This window comes from Homalodisca vitripennis, chromosome 2 (assembly GCF_021130785.1).
Source record: "Homalodisca vitripennis isolate AUS2020 chromosome 2, UT_GWSS_2.1, whole genome shotgun sequence".
Lineage (NCBI taxonomy): Eukaryota > Metazoa > Arthropoda > Insecta > Hemiptera > Cicadellidae > Homalodisca > Homalodisca vitripennis.
In genome coordinates, this window is record NC_060208.1 from 109841305 (window position 1) to 109867404 (window position 26100).

Sequence of the window (26100 nt, forward strand, 5' to 3'; positions counted from 1 at the left end):
TTCCATAGACATGCACTATGTATACCTTAATGCTTCAGAATGGCAGCACATATGGCCTCCAAACGGAGGTCATCCAGTAATATTTCTTAAAATTTTAAATTTGTTTTCATGCTCCCTTGGTAAGTAACAGGCAATGAAAGAAAACACCATGTGTGCACTCTGAACTATCTTGTTGCTCCAGGACAAACTAGTTGACAATAAAACACTTGTTTTTCTTACATTTTATATAGTACTGTGTAGGGCACACACTCAATTTCATAAAAACAAGCATATAATTTGTTTTTAGGATACAGATTATGAGGATCTGGTGTTAAGACAATGTAATGTTTATTCTGTTAAGTAAAATTGTCTGTGACATCCATACATACACACGCACACAACATTCCTCTACCTGGTGATTGCATTCCTTTATCCTGTTCCCTCATCAGTTATCACAAAATAGTTAATTTACATTCTAATATTGTTCAAACTATAAACATTACAAAAATGTTATGTTTAATATTATCTTATGAACTCAAATTAACCACTCTAAGTTAACATAATAACATAAAATATTTAAAAGGATTTGGAGGAAACATTAAATAGTCCAAAGCTAAACCAAATAAAACATCAAATCATATAACAATTAGATATTTTAATTGCTTAGCAGGAAATATTTGCAGTATTACTAATATATTGTAGAATAAAGTAGACAATAGACAATATTCTTTATTCATAAACGTTGAGTTTAGAATTTTTGTCAATACAATATTTCTAAGTAAACTTAGATAACTAAGTAAACATCTAAGTAAATTTAGGATGAGCAACAAACCTCTGCACAAATATAATTAGGTATTTAAAATATAAATTACAATAATGTTGGTTAGAAATAGTGTTAAATTAGGCAATAGTATATAAACTTTTTTACACCTATTGTATTTGGTTTAACACCATTCTGTATTTTATTGAATAAAGGATATTTTTAAGTAATATGACTAACTACACAGGAATTTTTTATGACTGTTAATATAAAACTTGTATGATCACACGACACCAGTAGTGAGGAGGACTCACTTTCTTGGAATGCCCTACTGAAAAACCACACTGAAACTGGTTTCTCTTGATGTGCTATATTTATAAATGGCACCAACTCATCAATAACTTGTCAACTGATGGAGAGGACGATGGGAGGGGGCAGTTTCATCACACAACTGAACCAGTTCTTATGACAAGTAGCAAGCAGATGCTTAGCTCTAGCCTTGACTTTATTTGCCCTCACTTTGTTTGTACTATTTTAATTGTTTCGTGTCACACTTATCTTCATCTCTAGTAATCCAGTGAGTCAGGTACTCTGCACTGTTCTGAGAAGTGCTAAACAGTTGTCAGATGTTTATGTGATTACAAATTATTTGTTGATAAGGTAAGTGTACTAATTTACTAAAATAATTTTTGTTTAAAAATGTGATGCAATTTTTAACATATTCTTGTCAGTTATCTAACTTATTTTAAAATAGCTTTTTTTGTATTTTGCGTTTCAATAGAATCTAAAATTAATCTCGTTGATATTTAAAATTCAAGAACAATAATGGTCAATTTGGATTCTGCACTAGTTTACTGTTAAGAGCTTCAAAACTGATACTTATCTCAATTTCTTAAAATATTAAGGACAAAAAGAAAATCTATAATGTTTTGTACATTTTTCACAAATGCAATTTAGTATGTTACTGAATTGTTTTATTACAGGTTATTATTACATTTTTAACCAGTATTCAAAATAATATCCTGTAATGTAAATGTAACATTATACTATCAGTTAATGGATATTTCTAACATATTTTGAAAATGTATTTTCTTAAGAAACTTAAAAGTCTGATTTAATTATACACATGTCATTTATTTGCCAACAGTTGTAAAATCTTATATTAAATAAAATACTCTTCACCCAAGTTCTATATCTTAAGTAGTTTTCTAATTCACTACTTAATAAATGACAAATTGATTACTGCCTTACTGATTACGTAACATGTTGACTGGCTGATGAAGAGACTCTTCTAGTCAGTGTGTGCATGGGCATATATAAACAGTGCTCAAGCCCCCTCTCCTCTGAAATTTGAAAAAACAACTATTAAAATTGCTCCTGGTAAATTTTCTGTCAATTAGCAAGCGTAGTGCTCTTGCTCTCACTTTGCAGAGTTTCTACTAAGGATTATGTCATTCCCTTTAAAGTATTTAAATAACATATAAATACTTAACATATGTATTTAATAACATATTTAAACTTAATTATTTATAATTTATTCTTGTAAAACCAAAAATCATAAAGCTCATTAAATCATAAAATTGTGCCACCCAAACACAAAGGCAATGATAAGGTCATCTTCTTCCTTAACTCCCACCCTTTTCGTTTATTGCCCAAAAAATAAACCAGGACGATTTATTAAAATAGATCCTTGATTGAATCGTCCAATTTTTATTATTGGATCACTAATTTGTATATTTAAATTACATTTTTCAAGAACACCATGTAGGATTTGAAGCTTCTTCTTGATACTATATATATATATCGTATGGGGGACAAAGGCAGCTATCCATAAATAAATAAATTAAAAATTACAATTATTAAAAAGTACGTAAGAACAAAGTTCTTGAGTCATAAATTAAAAATAATATTAAAATCTCCCGTCACAAAGCTAAATCCAAATTACTGAGCCAGTTTAGAGACCCATCCTCTAAACCACTCAGACCAGCCAGACCACCAGAAAACAATCGCAAAGGGCAGTCGTTTACAATGTGCTCAATTGTCTGAGAGTTTGCGCCACAATCACACGTCTGGTCGTCAGTAATACCCCACTTGAATTTCCAGTGATTGCTTCTCCCAACCCCAGTTCGAAAACGATTCAATAAAACCCATTCCTTTCGAGGAATTTCCAAGCCACCCGCTTCTTGATACTGATATTTTGTTGATGCAATCTTGCAAAAGGTGGAGTAATTGTGAATACACAGCTCACAAGTTACAGCCTCAATCTCTTGTCCATCACTTTAACCACCATTAAAATCTGCTCACAAGACATCATCACACTTTCTTGATACCCAACTCTTAAACACACCAAAACCTTAGAAAACATAGCACATTGTCAAATTCCAACCTGTATTTAATTAGATGTAAGTATATTACTGAAACTTGAATTACTTTACATGAAAAAAATGTAGAATAGTATTCAATATACTATACAACACATATATTAGATTTACTCTTAGATTTTATTATACTTGTAGAAATTTTAATAATTTTAAAGAATGAATTGTAAAACTTATTCTAAAAAAGTAAGTTTTATGCCTTTAACGTAAAAAGTATGAATTTTTAAAACTTTTACAGATTTTTTTAAATAACTCTATTTAACATAATAACAGTTTTCTGTTATGCACTCAAATTGTGAGAGATTTATGTTTTTTAAGGAATTTGTACTCAAAACTTTTTTCTCAAAACGTACAGTTTTAGCACTATAGCAAATATTTTAAAATTTCTTAATTTTATTGTATTTTGCCGAATACATATTTACACAAATTTTAAGCATATGTCAAAAGCACATTGCCTTTGAATTGTAGGATTTTTACTCCTCTTTATGAATGAAAAGTGGAACTTAGATACCTATAAACTCAAAGGACCAATTACAAAATACAAATTATTCACATTATTATATATATAGAGATGTAAAGGAACCAAAAAAAAAGTTGGAACTGTCCCAAAATTTGAATTGAAAATGCTAGTTCTGCCCAAGTTTTTCTCTATTTCAATAAGACGTAGCATGTGGAGAATGATCCCATTATACAGCAGAACTTGTACTACTACTTTTAAGCACATTATACAAATTTACAATTGACATTTTGTTTGTGAGGAGGAATTCATTTTTCAGACTGGCTCACGTCAGCTGTATAGTCTACCTCAAAAGTAGTGATTGAAAACTGCATTTAACTGTTAAATATTTATTTGGAAAAACATGCTATATTTAACTCATGTTTTTTTAAGCTGAATAGTACCATTACATAATTATTATATTGTTAAAATAAATTAATATATTTAATTCTTATTCTTACCCAAAACCAACGATATACGAGGGCAAATCAAATATAAACGGTAATTTTACTGTTGACTGTACCAAACACGTTCGGACGTGATGCGGCTGGGGGCGATTGTCGTTTTGCTTAATAGGAGTGGGGGGAACTGCTTGCTTCAAACTAGCGTTGTGTTCTGCCTTCAGTACAGCCATGACCGAGCAAGAGGTACATCCATCTGTTGCGCAACGCATCGTCATAAAATTTTTAACAAATGAAGGTGTTAAGCAGGCACCTTTTACTCGTTTTACTCGTTTGCAGGCACAGTTTGGGGACACTACTCTGTCTCAAAATCGAGTGTATACGTGGGCCAGAGAATTTAGGGATGGCCGAGAACGTGTTGAAAACGAAAGTCATGGTCGACGCCCAAGGTCAAGTCTTACAGATGACAACATTAGTGCGATTCGACAGCTTATTGAAGGTGATCGCCGGTTAACTGTTCAAGAAATCTCGTCGGAAATTGGTATCAGCTACGGGAGTGTTCAGTCTGCAATCACAGACCACCTTGGCTTCAGAAAAATTAGTGCTCGCTGGGTTCCGAGGTTGTTGACCGGAAATCAAAAACAGGTCAGGTCGGAGATTGCTGGGAGACTTCTGCAACGATTTCAAGAAGAAGGTGAAGATTTTTTGAGGCGCATCGTCACATGTGATGAGACGTGGGTCCACCAAAACACTCCCGAATCGAAAATGGCAAGTAAGGAGTGGCGAAGGAAGGATGAAGGCTGCCCAGTGAAAGCCAAAACTCGTCTCTCAGCCGGAAAAGTTCTTGCAACAATTTTTGTTGATTCAAGGGGAGTTCTACTCATTGATTTTCTTCACGATCAACGAACAGTGAATGCGGCTTACTACTGCCAGGTGCTACAGTCAGCAAAAACCAGTTACCGGAACAAAAGACGAGGTGTGCCCATTAGAGATGTCATCCTTCTCCATGACAACGCAAGGCCTCACACCGCATTGTTGACAAGGGATAAATTGGAAGAAATGGGCTGGGAAACTCTCGAACACCCTCCTTACAGTCCAGACCTGTCCCCTTGTGACTATTTTTTGTTTGCGCCCCTGAAAGAATCACTTGGAGGAAAACGATTTGAAAACAATGAAGACATCGAAAAGCACGTGCGCGATTGGTTAACAACTCGCCCTCAATCTTTTTATGAACAGGGAATATTCAAGCTTCCAAATCGGTGGCAGAAGTGCGTAGATAATGCAGGAGACTACATTGAAAAATGTTGAAAGTATAGTTTCTGTATAGTATTATTCAATAAATATAATTTTGAAAATTACCGTTTATATTTGATTTGCCCTCGTATAACAAGTTAGTACTTGGTAACCACTTCAATATGAAGAATTTAGTTCAATACATTCTTTATAAAATATAAAAAGTTAATATTACATATTTTCAAGCAGTTTAAGTCTGTATGTCCAGGTGTGTTGAATTAGGTTTGTAATGTACTGGGTTTATAATTACTAAGCACATCTGAAGCTACTGATACCATAATGGTGCTCTAGAATTTATGAACACTTAAACACAACTCTAGAACTTATTACGAGTCTTAATAGTCAACAATTTCCTAGGGGAGGATAATCAGACCTGGGTCTTTGAGGTATTCTACACTCCCCAAAATAATTTTCTATATACTTAACGTAATAAGCAATTGTTTATTTCGAAATTTATGACTTTTAATTAAAATTCTGCATAAAATTTAATTAAAATTCTTTATTCTTTGTTCTTTGTTTTATAGTACTTATTGCAACTTCTTGTTTTATAGCAACAAAGCATGTGTTGTAACTTTAAATCAATCTGATTTCTAAACATAGTACTATAAAGAATCATCAAGGATAATTCAAATTGTAATAAAATATACAGTTATGAAACTTGCTCGATAATACAATATTCACCAAAGGCTACATGGACAACATAACCTATGTTTGTGTCTGGAGGATATCCTGTTAGAGCTTATGTGCGAGACACGGATAACTGTTTAGCTTAGTTAAGATACATTTCAGTTAGGCTCAGGCATGACTCAAGCCTTATGAATATTCTTCGCCACATTTTCCTATTGTTCAAAAACATCTTTGTTCTCTCTAACAAGTGTTAATTACAGGAGACTGTCCTACATCAGTGCCAGTCTGTAGTATGGCACTACCTCAATAGTTTTAATAGTAGTAACAAAAAAAAATAGTCCCAACATATGACACTAACTTATCTGTTTATATACTAAAGTTTTTATTTGTAAAGAGGGTTCTGGAAGGTAAACGTATTAACCTTGTTGGAGCCCCTACAAACAACAATACAGTACATTTGAATATCCCAGATAGAACAACTACATACAACTAATTTCTTAGTCTTGTAAATCGATTTGTTTATTTGTTGCATTGGAATTGTAAAACATGTTATGAAGAAGCTAAACTCTGTGATTTATGCGTTCTGGCAAATGGAATTTCTCTGTAATCATTGAATGCTTAAGTCTGTGTATCATGTCCATATTCAATCACATATTTGTTTTGGTATAGGCTTATACACTTCTGTAACAAAAACAAACACAGATAAATTACTGAAGTTAAAAAAGCGGAATTAAAATAATATTTAATCTAAAACATGATGATTTTGTAAAAGAACACTTTATAAATTTGAAAATTTTAACTGTGTGCGGTATGCATACAGTATATCCTTGAAACTATTTAATTGCAAACCAAAATTTTCTTGAACCTAATAATGTAGGCTTTAATGTACATAGTTACAATATAAGGAAAATATGTTTATTTCAGAACACCACCCTTTACAGATTTACAAAAAACCCAAGTTACACTGGGAAAACATTGTTGTTAACTTTAGCCATTAATTTATAGATTAGATATTTTTCATTGTTGTGGATACAAATTTTGTAATGAAAAGAAAATTTAAAGTGTAAAATAATAATCACAAGTTGTGTTTTTTTTTTATATATTTAGAAGTATTTATACGTGTTGAGTTAGGTCATTATAGTTATGGCAGTATCCGTTTGCACTTGGTAGTACATATTGTTAATAAATAAAGAATATCTGAGTTGAACGGCATTTTAAATGTATGTTAGTACAATGTCAAGTATTTAATGTTTTATAAATCTATACAGATTTTGCTTATCAGACTTTTTTACTGTTTAATGTGTAGCTATACCTATTACCTATAAATGTTAGAAAAATAATCAAAAAATAATCAAAATATAAACATAAATATACAAATTGGAAATGTTTTTGTACTTTCTTACTTACTTTTTTTATATTACACTTCAAGTGATCTCATTTTAACAATATCTTTTTGAATCTCTTGTTAAAGAACTTTCATTGTTGACAGGATTTCATTCAATTGTTGACAATAATATTAGTAATAATCCCAAATATTTTGAAAGCTCTTTTAAACAAACCATGGTATCAACTCACTAAAACCCTTTCTTTGGTGTAACATAAAATAGTAACATATAGTCTAGTAGTAATAATAACTATTGTATATGTAAATTAAGTTGGGTAATTAATGTTCTATAACAAAACAGTTTTATTTATGAAGTTTTCTATAATTTGATAATCTCTTAATTATAAAAAATAACATGTAATGTCTTGGTGATATACAAATTGTTTTGATATTTTAAAATGTATCTTAAATTTAACTGTTTATATTATTTTATGTCACAAAAGGCTACAATTAGTACCATTTTATGACCATTGGTAAAATAGTACGTAAAAAATTGACTTTATTTAGGAAAAAATGTATATTTTTATTTAGATTACAATAATAATTAAACACAAACTGACCCAAATAATTCTTATGCTGGCGCCTGAAAGTGGTCTACTGTTTTATCATTTGATTCCTAAACCTGGATTTTGAGTAAAAAGTATCTATATTGTAGTAATTAATTTTTAAGCATAAAATTATCTTCATCATTTTATAATATAGTTAAAAGTAAAAAAGCAAAAAGAATTAAATGTGTATTTCAATGTATGCTGTAGTTGTTGTTTACATATTAAAATTGAATACACAATTTGATATCAACAACTGACATTTAAAAATAGTTTTAAAAAGTAAATTTTGGAATGGTTTATAAAACTTAGATTTATCACATATCTCTGATTTATTTACATACATTCCTAAAATCCAAAGTTAATATTAAGTACAATACTGTACAAAAACAATGAATTATGCTCTGTGTAAACAGATGCTATTTTGTTACTAATTGGCTGAATAGTATAATACGTTACTTTTAAAGTGGTGATTTTTTTGAGACTCTGGAGGCCCTCTGAGAGGGTGTATTTTTATAAAACGTGTAGAAATCTAGAAATATTTTATAAGTAGTGGTAGGGGTGCAGATACAATCTATTGCAGTTACATTGTTTCCAATGTAAACCACATCAATTTTCTTACAAATAGGGTATGAGTTTTCCTCAACATGAATATTGTAATTTTTGTATCTCTTCTAATCTTCAATTTGTGGACCCCTAATAACCAATAATGGAAAGTGTATTTAGACTCATTATGTGATTCAGTATATTTTATATTGACAATGAAAATCAGCTGAGAATAGTCACATACCAGTACGACGAATGGGTGGTGTTCATGATTTTAAGATCTAAGAAATAGTCAAGGTAACGTGGCAGTGCCAGTCTAATGCAGTTAAAATATTTACGACAGAGATATGTTGCTAAGTGAGATGACACACACACACACACAGACAGACACACAGTCAGGGTAACACCTGACTCAACACAGAGAGGTGGAGTTACCAGATTAGTGCTGTTCCCTTTGTATAGTCCACAGCTACCGCCACCGCCACGCTACAGCAGGTTTATTTCATTCTTCCTTTCAATTAGTTTATATTGCTTCAATCTTTTATTTATATCTTAGTAATTTCTGACCTTCATGTATATGTTATTGTATATTTCAGAATTGTGTTAATGCCTACCAGTAATAAACAGAATATTTATTTATTCTTTATGAGATATAATATATTTTTATTATCTATTGTAATATATATATATATATATATATATATATACCATATATATTGTGCATGTGCGTAGAGGCTTATATAGCAAGATAATTATAGCAATTTTAGAATGATATAATATGTACAATTATTATTATGTGATTGAAAATCTAAATTGTGACTTACTTCATTTTACACAGACAAAAAATAATGCACTAGTATAAAATGTTTTAAAAAGCATTATGAATATTAAAAACGAGATAAAATACTAAATCTCTATCTTTTAGTGTTTGAATTGATCTAAAACATGTTTTATCGCCATTACATCCTAAATAAGTCTAGTTGCAATGAAATAGGAATTTTGACAAACGAAAATTTATTCATTTTTTATAACTTCTCTGAATACTAGTTCTCCAGTTAGAAGTAACTGAACTTTATTAAGTTTACTGAACAGTTAATGCTTAAACTTAATTTCTTCCCACAGTTATAGAACTATGATCCCTAACATTCTTACAATATCTTTGCTGTGATAATAATACATCATTGTTTTCCAGTACTTCAAATTCCATTTGATTAACCATAAATAAACAATTGGATGGGTTTCATAACATCATAGTAATCAAATATTCAAATTTTATTTTTTAGAAAGACAAATCAGAATTTAAAGTTATAAGCAAGGTTATTAGTAAATCTGTGCTGGTTTTTCCAGTATGGCTTTTAGACATATTACTGTTAAGACTATACAGTCAATTTGAACAACCATGCCATATTAAATTATGTATGTTTTATCTGTATTCTGAATGTTTAAACAGCAATCACTCTACTTTAAAGTCTATTTATAATATATCTCTCTATTCATGTACTAAGGTGAGACTTTTTTAAGGAATCCTATTAATTTTGAAAAGTTTAAATTTAAGTAATATTTTGAAATTTTAATTTGAACCCATCATTCAAGCTTTTTTGAACCTCGATAAACTTTAACTGTACTTTATATTGCTATATACTTTTGTCACCACAGCAGAGTTCACTTTAATCCAGGAAACCCTGATGAATGTCCAGGAGTGGCATAACACTAACCAATGTTGAGATATTGGAGTGAAAAGGACTTGTCAATATGTCTAGTTTATTGTGGAGAATGAGTATTGGAGTAGGTTACAGGTGACCATCCCTTAATATTAAAGGCTCTTTTCAAGCTTAAACATGGGGGAATACTGCCATTCCCGTCTCCCCTGACTGTATGGACTGGAAGAGGTTCGAACAGAGCTAGCCTTCCCTTCTTCCAGAGTGACATGCTGAGATCCAACCTCATCATGATTATCCTGTCATTTGAAAGCAGCACAAAAGTCCTTTTAAAAAAGATCTTTATATACATTAATATATTCTAGCCCCATACTAATTACAAAAATTTGGTTAGGGCGTTGCAGACTAAAGTCACCAGGAAATAAAAATCTTAATCACATGTCATACAGCTGGGCCGAGATGTATGTACAGGACGATTTTAAAGTAGAGTACCAAACTTCAGGAAGTAGTTAAACCTATCCCATCAGAATAGAAGAAAGCCCACCCAAGAAAAATGTTATGTCCTAAACTGTTTAATTGTCTGTCTATCTGTGTGTTTACATTTTGTGCTTTTAGCTGGTTTTATACTTTTCTGTCATAACTATAAGGAAAGTTTTTGAACATATGATTTACTAATTTACTTATAAAAACATATCACTGGAAAAATCAATGCAAATTTTTCTCACCAAAATTCAAAATGAATTAAATTTAACAAAACCTCACTCGTTACAATAATGATAACAGTTTTTAAGTTTTATGACATAACCAACAGTAGTTGATTTATTAAAATTTCAAACAAATATTAATTGAAATTTGAAATTAAAAATTACCTTCTAATGATTGTAAAAACTGCCAATTGTTAAAAATAATTAGCTCTGATATGTTTGTGTATGCAATGCACGTGGTACAGCGGACAGGTAGTATTGCAGATATCGGATAGAAGGTGCTTGTAATAAATCTCGACACCTGTAGAGTTCTTCGATATTCTTTTGTATTGGTTTATTTTAATATGTTTAACTATTTACCGAAGTTTGAATTATATTCTAGAAACATCCTGTATATGAAAAGTGATGAGCCTTGTAGTACTAGAAATATACAGTTTCTCCATGAAAAAATGAATCTGCTTTATCAATCAATTGTATCCTATGAAGAAGCTAATCGTCTAGGAGTATAGAGCACAACCAGGGTTATCATGAAATAGACAAAGGGATTTCCCCTAGGAAACAAAAATTGATCTATGCAGTAAAAAAAAACCAGTTTTGATGGTGGTTAAAATGGGAGGGATATAAAAAATGCTATTTAAAAAAATGAAATTATAATTTGTTTTCAAATCATAACTTGATGCACTTAAAAATGTTAAATCAGCATTAGTTGACATTATACAGACCCTTTCAGTCTCTTTATTTGGTCGTCTGACAATGATATAATTATTATTTATGTGCCTTACAGTTGGTTTGAAGTGTATTAATATAATACCTGAGAAAATTATTATTGTTTCATATTTTAACCCTTTTGATGCTCATTTTGACCTTTAACAAAACAAGCTTGGATGAAATTCAATTTCTTAAAAGTTCTCTCTATCAATTTCAAGAAAAACCAGATGGGTGCTATTAAAATGTATTTTGCTTCAGTCTCCTAAACTAAGACAGTATATATAAAATGGAGGCTTTAGACGTATTGATTTCAAACTATCCACTATTTAGTATATATATAAACTATCCATTTTTATGCAGGGTGCAAACTACATTTCTACTGTTACGGTTCTGTCAAAAGCAAAATTTAACTGATGTAAACAAATTATTACTCTCAATATACTGATATATTTAGTCAATTTTTATTAAGCTCTCAAGTATTTTTGAGAAACGTTTGAAATTAATGTTTACTGTGTTTTTTTTCATCTGTTCCCCGAGGGAATTCATTTCTGTTGGAAAACATAATCACCTACTGGATGTAGAGAACACAACTGTCAAGATCCAAAGATCCTTGCCTTCACGACAGCTGTCCTTGAATCTCTTTTTTCTGGACCAGGAGAAGTGTTTTTAGGTTTTTTTTTCCTTCCTGAGGGAAAAGGACAGTTTATCCCCACGCTTAGTCCTAAAAGGACCTTTGCGCCTCCCTTACTTTAATTTTGTGCCCTCAAAGACCGAGGCTTTTGCAAAAACCAATCAGATTTAAGGGCTCCTGTTCTCTAATGTCGTTGGGGCTGAGGAGATATGCTCCCAGGTATCTTTTCCGAGTCTCTATGATGGCAGGACAATCTAACCAAATGTGCTCCGCTGACTCTTCCTCCTCTCCACAGAGTCTACATTCGTTACTCTGACTAAGTGCTCTTTCACACGATCCGGCGGACGCCGCGCCGTGCGGCGCCCGCCGCGCGGCGCTCGCCTGGGAAGCTGAATGTTTTCACACGAGGTCGGTTTCGTCCGGCGCGTGCCGTGCGGCGCTCCCATGTTTTGACTGTTCAGTACATGCTCAACTATTGAAATGTTAACACCGCGGAAGAATAAAGTGCTAGCATGTACTTACTGTGGAGACGGCGAAGAAGAAGAAAATAGGCGGTATTGGATTCACCCATTGCTTCAAAATCGACATACTTCTGGGTCCTTCAAAGTTTTATTCAATTCATTGCGGAACAGTGAGGAAAGATTCTTTTCTTACTTTCGTATGTCAATCAAATCATATGAATGAACTTTATGGCAAACTGAAAGACAAGCTGCAAAAACAAGATACAAACATGAGGAACTCCATCCAACCTATGGAAATGCTTGCCGTTACAATAAAGGTAAGTTTATAAATGTGTTAGTAATTTTGTATTTGTAAATATAGTCGATATGTCATTTAAGGTTAGTTATACAAAAACATTACAAATATGTACATGGATAACATTTATTGTATAAGAAATATACAAAAGAGTAATACTGCTACATAAGAAATTTTATATTTTTACTTTTATCAAATATTAAATTCATTTGAATCTCCTTCGAAATCCAAGGACAAGACACTTGATGATGGAGTAACTGTAGCACGATGCGGGGGGTGTCCGTGATGGTGTCGTTTGGCTGCTGGTTGCTTGCTTCTTGACTGGTTTGTTGGTTCATTGGATAGTACTGTTCACTGCTGGTTGAGGTATGTGGGTGAATCGGACGAATGTATGGGTTGATGTAGGTCTGGTTTGAAAATTGCGGAGCAAAACTGCGGTTGTTTGTTGAGGACAATACATGTTTTGAGGCTGACTCCCGGGATATGGGTAGTGGACTTGCTGGTTATTGCGAAGTAGGGACCTGGCTGGTTCCTTGACCCTGTCCTTGGGCCTTGACGTTTTTTTAAACCCCCTAGAACGCCTAGCTGAAATTCACAAACTGGTCAGTAGTAAAGGTCTTTAAAGTTGGAACCATACTTCTGAAGAAGCCAAAGTAAGTTTCTTCTTTGTCATACGGCTGTTCTAAAGATTTTCATCACCTTCATTTCGAACTCGTCTTCGTTTCTCTTCCTTTTTCTTGTTACTTTTGGTTTGTTTGGCTGCGCTGGAATACGAGTTCCTGTATTTGTCTATTATATCTTCCGTTGGTGATACAGGATTATTGCCTTCGGGTACGTTGATGGATGACTCTGTGTCATGTTGGTGAGCTATTTTCTTCAAAAATTGAAGTTGGTCGTGATATATGTATTTTTTTTTATTTTACTAGCTCCAGCTCCTGATCTTTTTGAATCCTTATCTTGTCGAATGTGCTTCATCCAGCTATCCCTTATATTTCGGCATTTCTTCAGTAAGTTGTCCCCTGAAATAAAAACCCACATTAATTATTTGATTATCTATTGAGCATGGCAGTTGGAAATAAATTGACAGTTTAAGGGGAGACGGTATCTTTTAGGGATAAACAATTAATATAAAAATCTTTTTACGTAATACCATGTTACTTGAAATATAGTTTGTTTTACTTCAGGTTTGTTGGCTGCCCTACTGTTCAGTGTCTATTTTCAGCAACTGGTGACAGTTGTAATATGTTTATATTGTATTCGTCCAAAAGAAAAATCAAACGCTGCCTTCATGGAAAATCCAAACCCAGAACGAAAGTTCAGTATGGTTTGGTTTCAATGAAGGAGTAGTAGGAAAGCTAAATGTTTTGGATAGGCTAGGCATTTGACCTGGAAAGTTTTAGATTTTAGGACTAAAGAGAATCGACTCCAAGAGAGATAAAAAAGCAAAAGAAGACAAAAAAAAGGTTATTGAAAAGGAAAGCAAAAGACATTAAAAGATGAAAGTACCTAGTTGGTTTTAAGAGTAAAAAACCTTGTGAAAACTTTAATTGTACAAGTTAGTTTTTTCATATTTAGGTACACATATTTAACAAACTATGATAAACTAACTATGAAAACTCGAACAAAGACAGTTATAACATCTGTTGTTCTTTGTTCTAGGTACTTGGCTTCTAGCAACACGTTTACTGACCTACACTTCTACTACAAACTTGGAATCTCTACAATAAGTAAAATTGTAGAAAACGTATGCAGCAGTTTATGGGACACGTCTTTGCGTTCGGAGTGTTTTCCAGAGCTGACGGCAGAGAATCTGAAGGAAATATCAGAAGGATTTTGTAATAAAACACAATTTCCCCATTGCGTTGGGGCTGTGGACGGAAAACACCTCAGAGTTGTCAAGCCTGAGCATAGCGGTTCTTTGTATTTCAATTACAAAGGTTATTTTTCTATTGTGCTAATGGCGGTGTGCGATGCAAATTATCGTTTTACCTTCGTTGACATTGGGCTTACGGATCAGAAGTAGATCCATCAGTTTTTCATAAATCAAGTCTATGGAAAAAAATTCAGGATCAAGCAATAGAATTTCCTAAATCTGAGCCTCTCCCAGGGAGTGAATTACCTAATATGCCTTATTTATTCCTAGGAGACGAAGCATTCCCCTTAAGTACTAAGCTTATGCGTCCTTTTGGAGGCCACAACTTAACTGTTGAGAAAAGAGTTTTCAACTATAGGTTAAGTAGAGGTAGAAGATTGATTGAATGCACATTTGGCATCATGAGCAATAAGTGGCGGATCTTCCATCGACCTATGAATGTGAACATTGATTTAGCTGTCAAGATAACGAAAGCCTGTGTAATTCTACACAACTTTTGTTAGAGTGAGGGATGGAAATAGGTTAGAAGATGCATCTACTGTTGTTGGATGGGAAGATTTGCCAGTACGTACCCATCAAGGGAACTAACCAGTCATTGCGAGATGGGAATCAAGTCCATCCAGGTTAGAAATGTTTTGGCTAAGTACTTCATGACAAACGTTTGGATCAGTGACATGGCAGTTAAAAAAAATCTAATCGCCACCCGTGGACAAAAATGTGAACTGTTTATGATATTAAGGCTAATAGTTTTATATATAGTTAAGTAAAAAAATAGTAATTACAAATTCATAACAACAATATCAGTGTCCTAAAACTTTGCATTAAAATTAGTTTTAGAAATATATTAGTGTTTCATATTTATGCAACTACTTTTTTCCCTCAAATTTGAAATAGCTTTTTAATTTAATTTTTCTCAGGTACTTTTTTGCTAGTTTCCCACAGACCTTCTTTTGACATTTTAACAGTTCTAGTCTTTTTTATTTCCCAGTACTTTTCAAATGTAAAATAATCCGGTTATTTCTGATGAACACGTTTATCACATGCTATGTGTTTAACTATCTAAACGGTACTTACCCAACTGTTTCTTTTCTGAAGCGGATTTGTCTTCAAATCCAGGAAATAGCGCATGACCAGATTTCTCTCCAGCTTCCCTGTTCTTGTTTCTGTCTTTATACTCCTATATCGACTTGTCCCCACAGCAGTGGTCTTTCTTCCACAAAACATAATTAATTTTTCCATGTCAATATCTTCATCAGTCTCGACTGCCACTACCTCTTGTGTTTCACTCATTTTTACTTAAAAAAAAAAAAAAAACACTTGAACAAAAACAATACCGAAGTATATACGTACGTCTTCACTTTCCAGTGGCAAACCCAAGACTAGAGGTTGGGCCGTGCGGCGCGCGCCGGACCGTGTGAAACCCCCAATATGATACAATAGCCCTTCGCAGAGTAGTCCGGCGTGGACGCCGCGTGTCAGGCGTAGGGGAGTCCGGCGGGAATTTGTGCGCCGCGCGGCGTCTGCGCCGTGCGGCGAGCGCCCTGAAGTCGTGTGGAAAGACTCATCTACTCCCATAGCCCAACGCCACATCAGGCTCGCGCCGCACGGCGCGCGCCGGATCGTGTGAAAGAGCACTAAGGCCTACCTTCATAAGGTGCTTCCTCAGAGGGCCATGTCCTGTAAACATTCCTAATATCAGTCTTATATCCTCCTTATTCTGGTCTAGGAGAGCTGTCCACCCTTTAACGTAAGGAGGGATAAACAATTTGGATAGTCTTAATCCTGTGACTCTACTCCAATAATTGTTGTGTCTTGTCCTCTTTTCCCAATCTTTGACCAGAGCTTTAATGTTGGAGAAGGCTATCCCACAACCTGGCTCAGGCCCCACCAATGTGGATTCCGCTCCATTTTTGACGAGGATGTCCGCTTTTTCATTCCCATGAATACCTTCATAACCCGGTACCCAACCAAGTGTTACTCTGTTATTCATTGCCAGCTCTGCTAAAGCATTCCTGCATTCCCAGACCGCTTTCGAATCAAATGAACAGGTATCAAGTGCCTTCAGTGCAGCCTGACTATCAGAAAGTATTAGGTATGATAATCCTTTTGTCCTCATTTGTATGAGTCTTCTGGAACATGAGTCTATTGCCATGACCTCCGCCAGAAAAACCGTGGCATGTCTTCCTAGGGGCACAGCCATGTCAACTCCAGGTCCATGTAAACCATCAATGAAAAAATTCAGGACTCCTTTTGGAGGGTAGACCTCCTTTTAAATCCATTTCTCCCTACTTCCGATAGATACCATATATGGTTTGTCAAATGAGTATTTCTTAACCATTGCATCTGACACTTTGGTTAGCATTTCAGCCTCAGGAAATTGTTGCAATATTTTCATGTGGCCTTCTAAGGAGGTAGCATTTATTACCTTTGTTCCTAGAAGCTTCATTGCGCTTATAGCGGCTGTTCTCATCACCTCCTGCTCAAGAGGAGTGTAACCCAGGACCATTTCAATTGCTAGTGTTGGGCAGGAGCTCATCGCTCCCGTGATGCTTAAGCAAGCTAATCTTTGAAGACTCTGTAGCCTTTTTGCAGCTGTTGTTTGTTCTACTTTCGGCCACAATACTAAGGCAGCATATGTGAACATTGGTTTTATTATGGTTTCGTAAATCCAATATATCATTTTGGGTTTAAGTCCCCACTTAAATCCTAAAAGTCTCCTACAGGCCCCAAGGGCCATTATTGCTTTGGATATCCTGTTTCCAATATAGGAGTTCCAAGTGAGCTTTTCATCCAGGATTAAACCCAGGTACTTCACTTCCATTGTTTGGTTGATGCTGATTCCCTCCAGAACAGGTTGTGTTAGCTGGAATTTTCTTTTCCTGGTAAAGGTAATCATATTGGTTTTTGATGGGTTGATACGTAGACCTTCCCCATGACACCAGTTGCTTATGAAGTTAAGTTCTGTTTGTATTAGGTGTTCCAGCATGCCTTTGTTTTTTCCTTTGATCATAAGCACTAGGTCGTCCGCATAACATAGTAGCCTAGTTCCCCTCTTCTCTGCTTTGCTTAGGAGATCATCCACTTTAGGTTAGTGACTGTAGTGCCTCCCCATATAGCAATACTGCACCTAAGATGAAATTGAAAAGGGGCATAATAAGTTGCCTTGACAGTGTTTAAATCATTGATATGGTGAATCTTTTGATGCCAAAGAGGCTGGTGTTTAATATTTTGCAAAGATCGTCAACATCCTGAGTCCATAAGAGTTTTGTCAATTGTCAAGGCAATAAATTTTGCCTTCAGTTGCGTGCCAACTTCTGGATGAGTTGCAATTTCATCTCGTCTTCTACTGAATGCCAGTTGTTTGTTCTTGGTCATATTAACTACTAGGTCATTTGAGTGGCAGTACTGGTACACACCATATTTAGTGCTGTATATGAGTCAGTTTCTAGTTCTTCTGTAGAGTTCCCAGTTAGCGGAAGAGTAATATTGTTGCCATACTTTAAAGTAGAGCAGTAGGTATTTTGAAGATAATACACGTCATTAGTAAATAAAATAAACAGAACAGAGCCTAAGATCATCGTGGCACTTTTCTACTTACAGGTACGGTTTGGATCTGACATTTTGTTTTGTTCCTTTGTTATGATACCTTATCTCCACCACTTGGGTATTTTCTTCTAAATAGCTTTTAAACCACATGTAAGCAGAGCCACTGATACCCAGGCTATAAAGCTTTTGTAGGATAGTCTTGAACTTTTGTAGCTTTTGAAGCTTTTGTAGATTGCGTCCCAGACAGCCAAAGGCCTTGCTGAAATCAAGCATTATACCAGTTACAAACTTTCTCGCTTCCAATTGATCGCAAATGAATTCAGTCAGTTCAGCAAATTGCAATTGTTGAGGATCTGCTTTTCACAAACCCATATTGACTATTAGTTAGCAAGTCTTGTTGTTCGAAGTAGTCCATCAGTCTCTTTTGTAAAACTTTTTATATTATTTTGGGAAAAGTGGAGATTAATCAAATTGTTGCTAGGTGTCTTTTAGCAGTTACTTTTATACTTAGGATATTGTTACAGTTTTGTTTTGAAAAGTTAATAGTTCATATTATTTTATGTTTGTGTATAAAAGATTAATAAATAACTTAGGAGTTTATAACACATAAGTACACACACACACAGGAATCCATACAAGAAGAATAACATACACCCATACAATTTTGATAACTTACAATAAACATATATAAATCAATAGATTTTAAAATTAAGAAAAACTAGCAACCTATTTTAGAGTTAAAATTAACATCAAACAAATTATCATACATATAACATAGAAATACATACATTATTGTAAAATTGAATCATCAGATAAGAAAAATAATTTATTTAGATCAAATACCACAGAATACAGTAAATCTTAATATCAAGGAGATTTTTATGCAAAGTAAGTTTACAACACCTGGAGTTATAAAGTGAATTTAGATCAGCTGGGGACTTTACAATAATGGAATTTTATTCTTTTGAATGATGGCTTAATAGGATACTGAGAAGAAGCATTTCTTATCAAAGTTAATAAACAATTGAGTTATTAAATACAGTAATACTTTTATTATTTGTATTAAATTGGTGAATCTCGATTTTTGAATCCAAGAACAGAAAAGGCATTTACTAGATGATGAACACTAGAATATTGGATGAAAACCAGAACTCTCAGATCTGCAAAGATTACTACTACCAATATTAAATCTACACTAAGCTGACAAGGATGATTGGAAGATGAATAAGTCATGAATAAGTCAATGGAACATACAAAGTAAAACTGGATTTGAACTCAAGCAAGATCTACCCAATTTATGATTCCAAATTTTTCAAAATTTAAACCTATTTTTGTATAAATTCAAATTTAACATGTACCACAATTTTTCCTATGTTGGATATAATTTTTTTTATGTGCCCATGGCAGTATAATCCACGAAACCCTGTATGTGACAAATAAACTCAATAGCAATTATTGTAAATCAAACGTTTATTTATTTATATCAATAGCTAGTTAAGCAAGGGCAAAGTACGGGTTAAATACATAAATAAAGCAAAAAGAAAAATTTAATAATATGCTTTTGCAACTTTCAAGACTGACGGAAAGACTCCTGATGATAGTGACTTCTTTACGATACTGACAAAAGGGGGTGTGAGAGCTTCACTGCAATGTAGTAACTTAAACTGTGTACTTCATCAAGCCCTGCTGAGGTTTGGATGTAATGCTTTTAATAATAACTTGTACTTCTTCAGTAGTGGTGTTGTGAAGCTGACTGAGCCTACAATTTGCTATATAGGTTATGATTTGTTTACCTTATTGGTGCTGATTATTGACGGCCAAAGTTTGCTGTGCAACTTTAGTGAAGAATTCATTGATATTTTCAACTATTTCATGTGGATTTGTTGTTTCCTTTCCGTTTATCTTCAGCTGCTCGTTGGCTTGTTCTGTATTCTTCCTTTCACTGTTTACTATTTGCCAGATTGCTTTTAATTTATTCTCAGTTCTGTTTATACGTTAAGCCTATCATTTTAACACTTTTAGTCTAAGGTCATAGTTTTCGTAGCAAAGGCTGTGTCCGTTTTATGCAGGTTACTTCCTGTAAAAGATAAAAGCCTACAATACAAGAGCAGTTGCAGTAGCCAATTATAATAGCTCATTATAATTCCTAAAATTTTGTATTATAATATTTAAATAAGAATTGTACAATATAGGTAATAATACATTTTAATATTAAAATTTTTACAAATAGACACAATCGTATTTAAAAAATGGATAACTAATTTGATTTTAAAAAAGCTTACAGAGTATACATTGAAATGATTTCCAATGGAATGTAGTTGTTCATTGGTAACCTCTATTTAGAGATAATTTGTAAGTCAACAATTTTATTTATATAAGTAGTACAACAAATTTATTTATATAAGTAGGTAGGCTATTAAATACTTTTCTTCTCATGTAATGTGATGATTTGTACGATGAAATATTATGAAACAGATCAAATATGTTATTTCTATATTTTCTTGTATCATGCCAATACACCACAGAAAATTGACAAATTGCCACAGTCCTTTGTTTGGGTCAAGTAAGTAAAAGGCGTACAATTTATTATCCACATTACAATTGTTGACAGTTGGATGCAAATATGCTCACAGGAATGCTGGTGCTGACCATAGGACTGGTTTTCTGCGCAGTTGGCGCACTTGGTCTCATACCGCCTAATAACGTCTGCTATAAACACGTGGACATCCACGATGCCTGTGTCTACGGGAATCTCTCTGTAGCTGTCATTGGCAAAACGTTGAGGCCTCGAGATTGCAACAGCCACATCAATGTAAAGGAAATAAATAACCCTCCCTATCTCTACATCAACTCCACAAATGCTGTGAGTTTCTATGTTGCTTAAGTTTTATTGTATATTTTCGTTTTTGTATAAACACTCGAAATTCTGGGAATCTTGTCTACATGAACAAATCATTGGTAAGATATTGGACAATAATGTGGAACTTGATTTTATAATTTATCCAGAAATTGTCCTTCTCTATAAGTACTGAACACGAAGATTTTTAAATTTTGATTTCTCTGTGAAATAATGAATTGACATTGTGAAAATTCATGAATACACCATTCTCAACTAATTATTGGCTATGAGGTTATATGTTGTATATGAGGCAATAGGAAATACATCAAAATTTAATCAATTTTGAGCAGGGAGGTATGAAGTGATTTCTGGTCAATTACCTTACTTACTCCTATAGTTCTTCTTAGTGTATCTTATTATTATATTTGTTTGTACATGATTCTATGTAGATAATATTTCCTTTGTTTGATACTATCTCTGCAAAAGAATGGTTTTTTTAACCAAACTAAATTTCCTACAATATAATTTTAGATGGCTTTAAATATTTAAACTTTGCAACTATTTAAAATAAATGTAGAGCCACAAATATATAATAATATTATTTAAGGGTTTCTGCACAACTCACAGAACTAGAGTTATACTAATTGTTTTAACTTCTTGAAATGAACGTTTTAAGAAAGCCCTCTCACCACGTATTTGATGACAAAATCCGAGTTTTTGTCTGTCCTGTACGACGATCACTGAATGAATGAAGTTTGACCATGAGAGTTGAACTTTTGAGTTCGAGCGATACAGTACTCTACCTCTACCACTTTGAAATTAACATCAGTTATTTCAAATGGTAAACCAGGTATTCATTGGGAGACCCGATTTATGTCTGTTTAAGGAAGTACCCCTGGTTACACTGGTCTTTATGTTGACATTGATAAAAACAAGAATAAACTAATTAAGTTATTGAACAAGTATAATTGTGATGACCAGTCCTTAACGACATTTGCAGTAATTTCCAACAAAATGTGATGAAGTTTACTCGTAATTTTGTTGCATTGGTTGATTTTATACAAAGATTGTGGCATTTTTAACACAACCGCGTACCGATGGTGTCTGTGCCGTCCAACATTAGACACTGCGCACTCGTAGTTAAAGTGGTTAACCCTGCAATACCATCAGCATAGCAGGCTTACAAAGGTAAGGAAGGTGTTTTTACCAGTATGAGTTAATTATGTGGTTAGAATATATAGTTTACAATAATTTACCCCCAAAGCGTACAGATAAAACGCTATAACGAAAAAGCATACACAACACATTCATAGTCTTTTTTTACAGATTTCGAAAGAATAAAGTTTTTAAAAACCATAATATTAACAATTTTGCCCTTTTTGGCACTTAAAATTATGAGCTAAGGAGTTTCACATGTAAATGTAGCGTAATTGTAAAAACGAATTTTTATACAAATATGTAAAATAATTAACCCAAAATTGTATAACGATATTTTTGAACTTAAAACTTTTTCTCCTTTCCCAGACTAATACACATAGTTAAAAATGCACATGTTCTAGCATGTTTAATTAAAATCAATAATGGGCTGGTAATTTTAAGCTGTGATAATGTAGTTCTCAGTTAATTACAAATTACCAAATAGTACAACGAATAATAACTGGATTGTAGATGTATTACTAAGATTGGAATAAACTGTTTTCTTAAGCCCAAGGGAGCCGAGAGACAATTGAATTGCATAAGAACCACAACCTGTTTATCTTGAAATCCGACAAACAGTAGGTCAAAGAAATTTCTCCTAATAATGAAGTAGAAATCATAGCCACACCTAGAGATGGTCGGTAGATATGTATTTAGTGTTCCAGTTAACATCGATATTTCAGTGGTAAACTATTACCGGGATAACGTGTTAGCCTACTAGTAACAACAGGGTCCGAAAATTGATTTGGTGTTATCATAACCTCTTTCTGGTTTAGGTTTACTCGGTAACCTGATTAACTGCGAGTAATAGCCGAGGGAGTATTAACTTGCAAACAATGGAGGCTACAAAACGGAACAGTTCTGGTTACATAAATAATAAATTAAATAAATAAAATATAATATTCTTCAAAGTAAAAAACATTAAGCTTGTTTCTCTGAAAAATTGAAAAGACAACCCAACTAATTCGTCATTTAATTATTTCGTTTCTCATTTATCATTCAATTATAAGTTAGTCTAATTTAAAATTAGTCTAACTTAATGAGATATTAAATTGTAGTGAATTAATTGAGTTCCTGCAAACTAAACAATACTTGCCTTTTATTACACTGAATAATGTTTTAATATCCAGCTTAATTATTAATAAAAATTTAAAAGTAAGTCGACCAGTATAAAATTATCATTGTATTGATATAACTAACTGGCATATGTCTAATTAGCCTCCAACACGTAGATTTTAGCCTTGACTCAGTTTAGTTGCAACTTTATATAAGGGTCTGTTCAGTAACAGCATCATGCCTAATATGTCCGAGCGAGCGGGGTTGGCTGTGTAACATGTTACCAAAAGAGTCACGTTATTTTTGGTTATAAGGTTTAATGTGACAAATAAACGGTATTTTACCATCGTCAAAGCCACACTAAGTTTGAGTCACAGATCAGATATGGGGAGGGCATCAAAAAGGTTAAAAGATATGAAAAAATTATTTTTTTCTCAAATCATATTTTTCTTATCTTGATACATCCTTACCAACCAACCACCAGGCAACGTAATAATATGACTCAATTTAAGCGGTCAGCTTGGACCAGGAACCACATACAGACCCTTATAAAGGCCGCGAACTTACAGTCTCGTTTCTTTAGTTGTCTATGGAAGAAAATCTAGACTATTATTATGCATCGTGAGGTAGAATTGATTATAAAGTTTAGAAGAATTAGAGCTGAGAACAAACGTAAATAGTAATCATATTTGTATCCCTTTTGATACCCCCAAATTTCTAGAATACAGTACAAAAAGATAGCAAGTTTAACAGTAAGATTTATTTTTTTAAGGGAAAATTCCTCTAATCGGTTTCAAAGAAATCTTAGGTTTTGTGTTTGTATTACAGAGCAAATTGGTTCTCGGCTCCTAGCCTATACCGCTTGATTATAGATCCTTCTAGATGTATTTATAATCAAGTCAAGGCCTTACACTGTAATAGTTTGCTTCTCATGCATCAGAATATTTGGTTGAGCATTGTGAACCAATAGGTTTAGGAATCATAAGAAATCAAAACGTCCAATACAACAGAGGAAATTGGTTCTCGGCTCCTAGCCTATACCCCATTCGATTATAGATCCTTCTGAGAAAGTATCAATATAAATCAAGGCCTACACTGTATTAGTTTCTTCTCACATGCATCAGGAATATTGTGAGCCGATTGGTGAAACAATAGGTTAGGATCAGAAGAAATCAGAACCTTCCAAAACACAGAGAAATTGGAGATTGGTTCTCGGTCTCCTAGCCTATTACCCTTGATTATATGATCCCTTTCTGAGAAGTATCTATAAATCAAGGCCTACACTGGTATTAAGTTTCATCTCATGCATCAGAATATTGTGGATAAAAAAACCATTGTGTAACAATTAGGTTAAGTATCCAGAAGAAATCAAACTTCCAATACACAGAGGACAATTGGGTTCTCGGCTCCTAGCCTATAACCCTTGATTATAGATCCTTCTGAGAAGATAATCTATAATCAATGCCTACAAACTAGTATTAGTTTCTTCATTCTCATGCATCAAAATATTGTGGAGCATATGGTGAACAATAGGTTAGGAATCAGAAGAGAATCAAACTTCCAATACACAGCAGTGAAATTTGGGTTCTCGGCTCCAAGCCTATACACCATGATTATAAATCCTTCTGAGAAGTATCTCTATAATCAAGGCCTACACTGTATTATTTACTTTCCTCATGCATCAGAATATTGTGGAGCATTGTGAAACAATAGTTTAGGATCAGAAAAATCAAACTTCCGAATATACCCAGGAGGAAATTTGTGTATCTCGGCATTCCATCCCTATACGCTTGATTATAAGATCCATCTGAGAAGTATTCTATAATCAAGGCCTACACTGTATTAGTTTCTTCTCATGCATCAGAATATAATGTGGAGCATGTGGTGAACAATAGGTTATGGAATCAGAAGGAAATCAAACTTTCCAATACACAGAAGGAAATTATATAATATCGTATTCAATGTAAAAGTCATACACGCGCGCGCGCTGCGTGTTTGTATTTGTGTGAGTAAAATTACGATTTGTGATAATTTTAATAGTTGAAGGAGAAGGAATCAATCTCAATATAACAATACATTAAATTTTATTATGTCTTGATATTTTAGTTTTTAAGAATCTCGACCGTCTGTTGCAATAAGAAAATTACATAGGTAGTTTAGTACAAACAAAAATTAATAGAATATCGTTCCACATGTAATATTTTTCTTTCCTTCGTTCGAGAAATCATATGATAATTTAGATTTTAAAACAAGATGTTTTAGGGTTTAATTATAAAGCTAATTCCTTCTTTTCACCTCTATATATGAAGTTGAGAAGGTTTTTACCATCTTTGCGTGATATATGTACGTTTAAATCCACGCTTTATCCTTCTCATTACATTTTAAAAAATTATTACTAAATCAAATAAGACCGATCATTTCTGGCCACTATTTTTAAATTTAAAAATACTCCCTTTGCGAAATCTTTACATGTATAAGGTACTGAAACTATTTTTCATAAGAAGCTTAAACTCGGCCCTCACACGTAATACTTGTATAATTTCAGAAGTTTGCTTGTTCCGGTTCCAAAGCCTAATCTGTTTTCCAACATGTTCGTTCTTTTAAAAAAAATGTTTTTATTTTCGTTGAATGATTGTGAGTGATTTCTGAGAATTGTTGAATGAAATAATGAATAACGTGTATATTTTCGTCCGTTTTTTATTACTTGTTATAAAATTTCAATT

The 26100-nt window shown here is 33.4% G+C and overlaps 2 protein-coding genes across 4 annotated transcripts in view; both read left to right on the forward strand.

Annotated features, from left to right (window-relative positions):
• Positions 1-1172: 1172 nt before the first annotated feature.
• LOC124354575 overlaps positions 1173-26100 on the forward strand; it is a 35598-nt gene continuing 10670 nt past the window's right edge. The window contains exons 1-2 of one of the 3 annotated variants that reach the window (XM_046805136.1): positions 1173-1399; positions 20919-21148. In XM_046805136.1, coding sequence (XP_046661092.1) covers positions 20921-21148 — 228 coding nt within the window. In that variant the 5' untranslated portion in view covers positions 1173-1399; positions 20919-20920. Of the gene's footprint in view, positions 1400-8752; positions 8905-20896; positions 21149-26100 lie in introns of those variants that run through there. The other 2 variants (XM_046805137.1, XM_046805135.1) reach the window with 2 other exon arrangements.
• On the forward strand, positions 4246-5322 carry LOC124355764 (histone-lysine N-methyltransferase SETMAR-like). The gene has a single exon (XM_046806919.1). The coding sequence runs from the start codon at positions 4246-4248 to the stop codon at positions 5320-5322; it is 1077 nt and encodes a 358-aa protein (XP_046662875.1).

What these genes read in the sequence shown, in the direction of transcription:
- LOC124355764 (XM_046806919.1), top strand. Translation starts at nt 4,246, where the DNA reads ATGACCGAGCAAGAGGTACATCCATCTGTTGCGCAACGCATCGTCATA.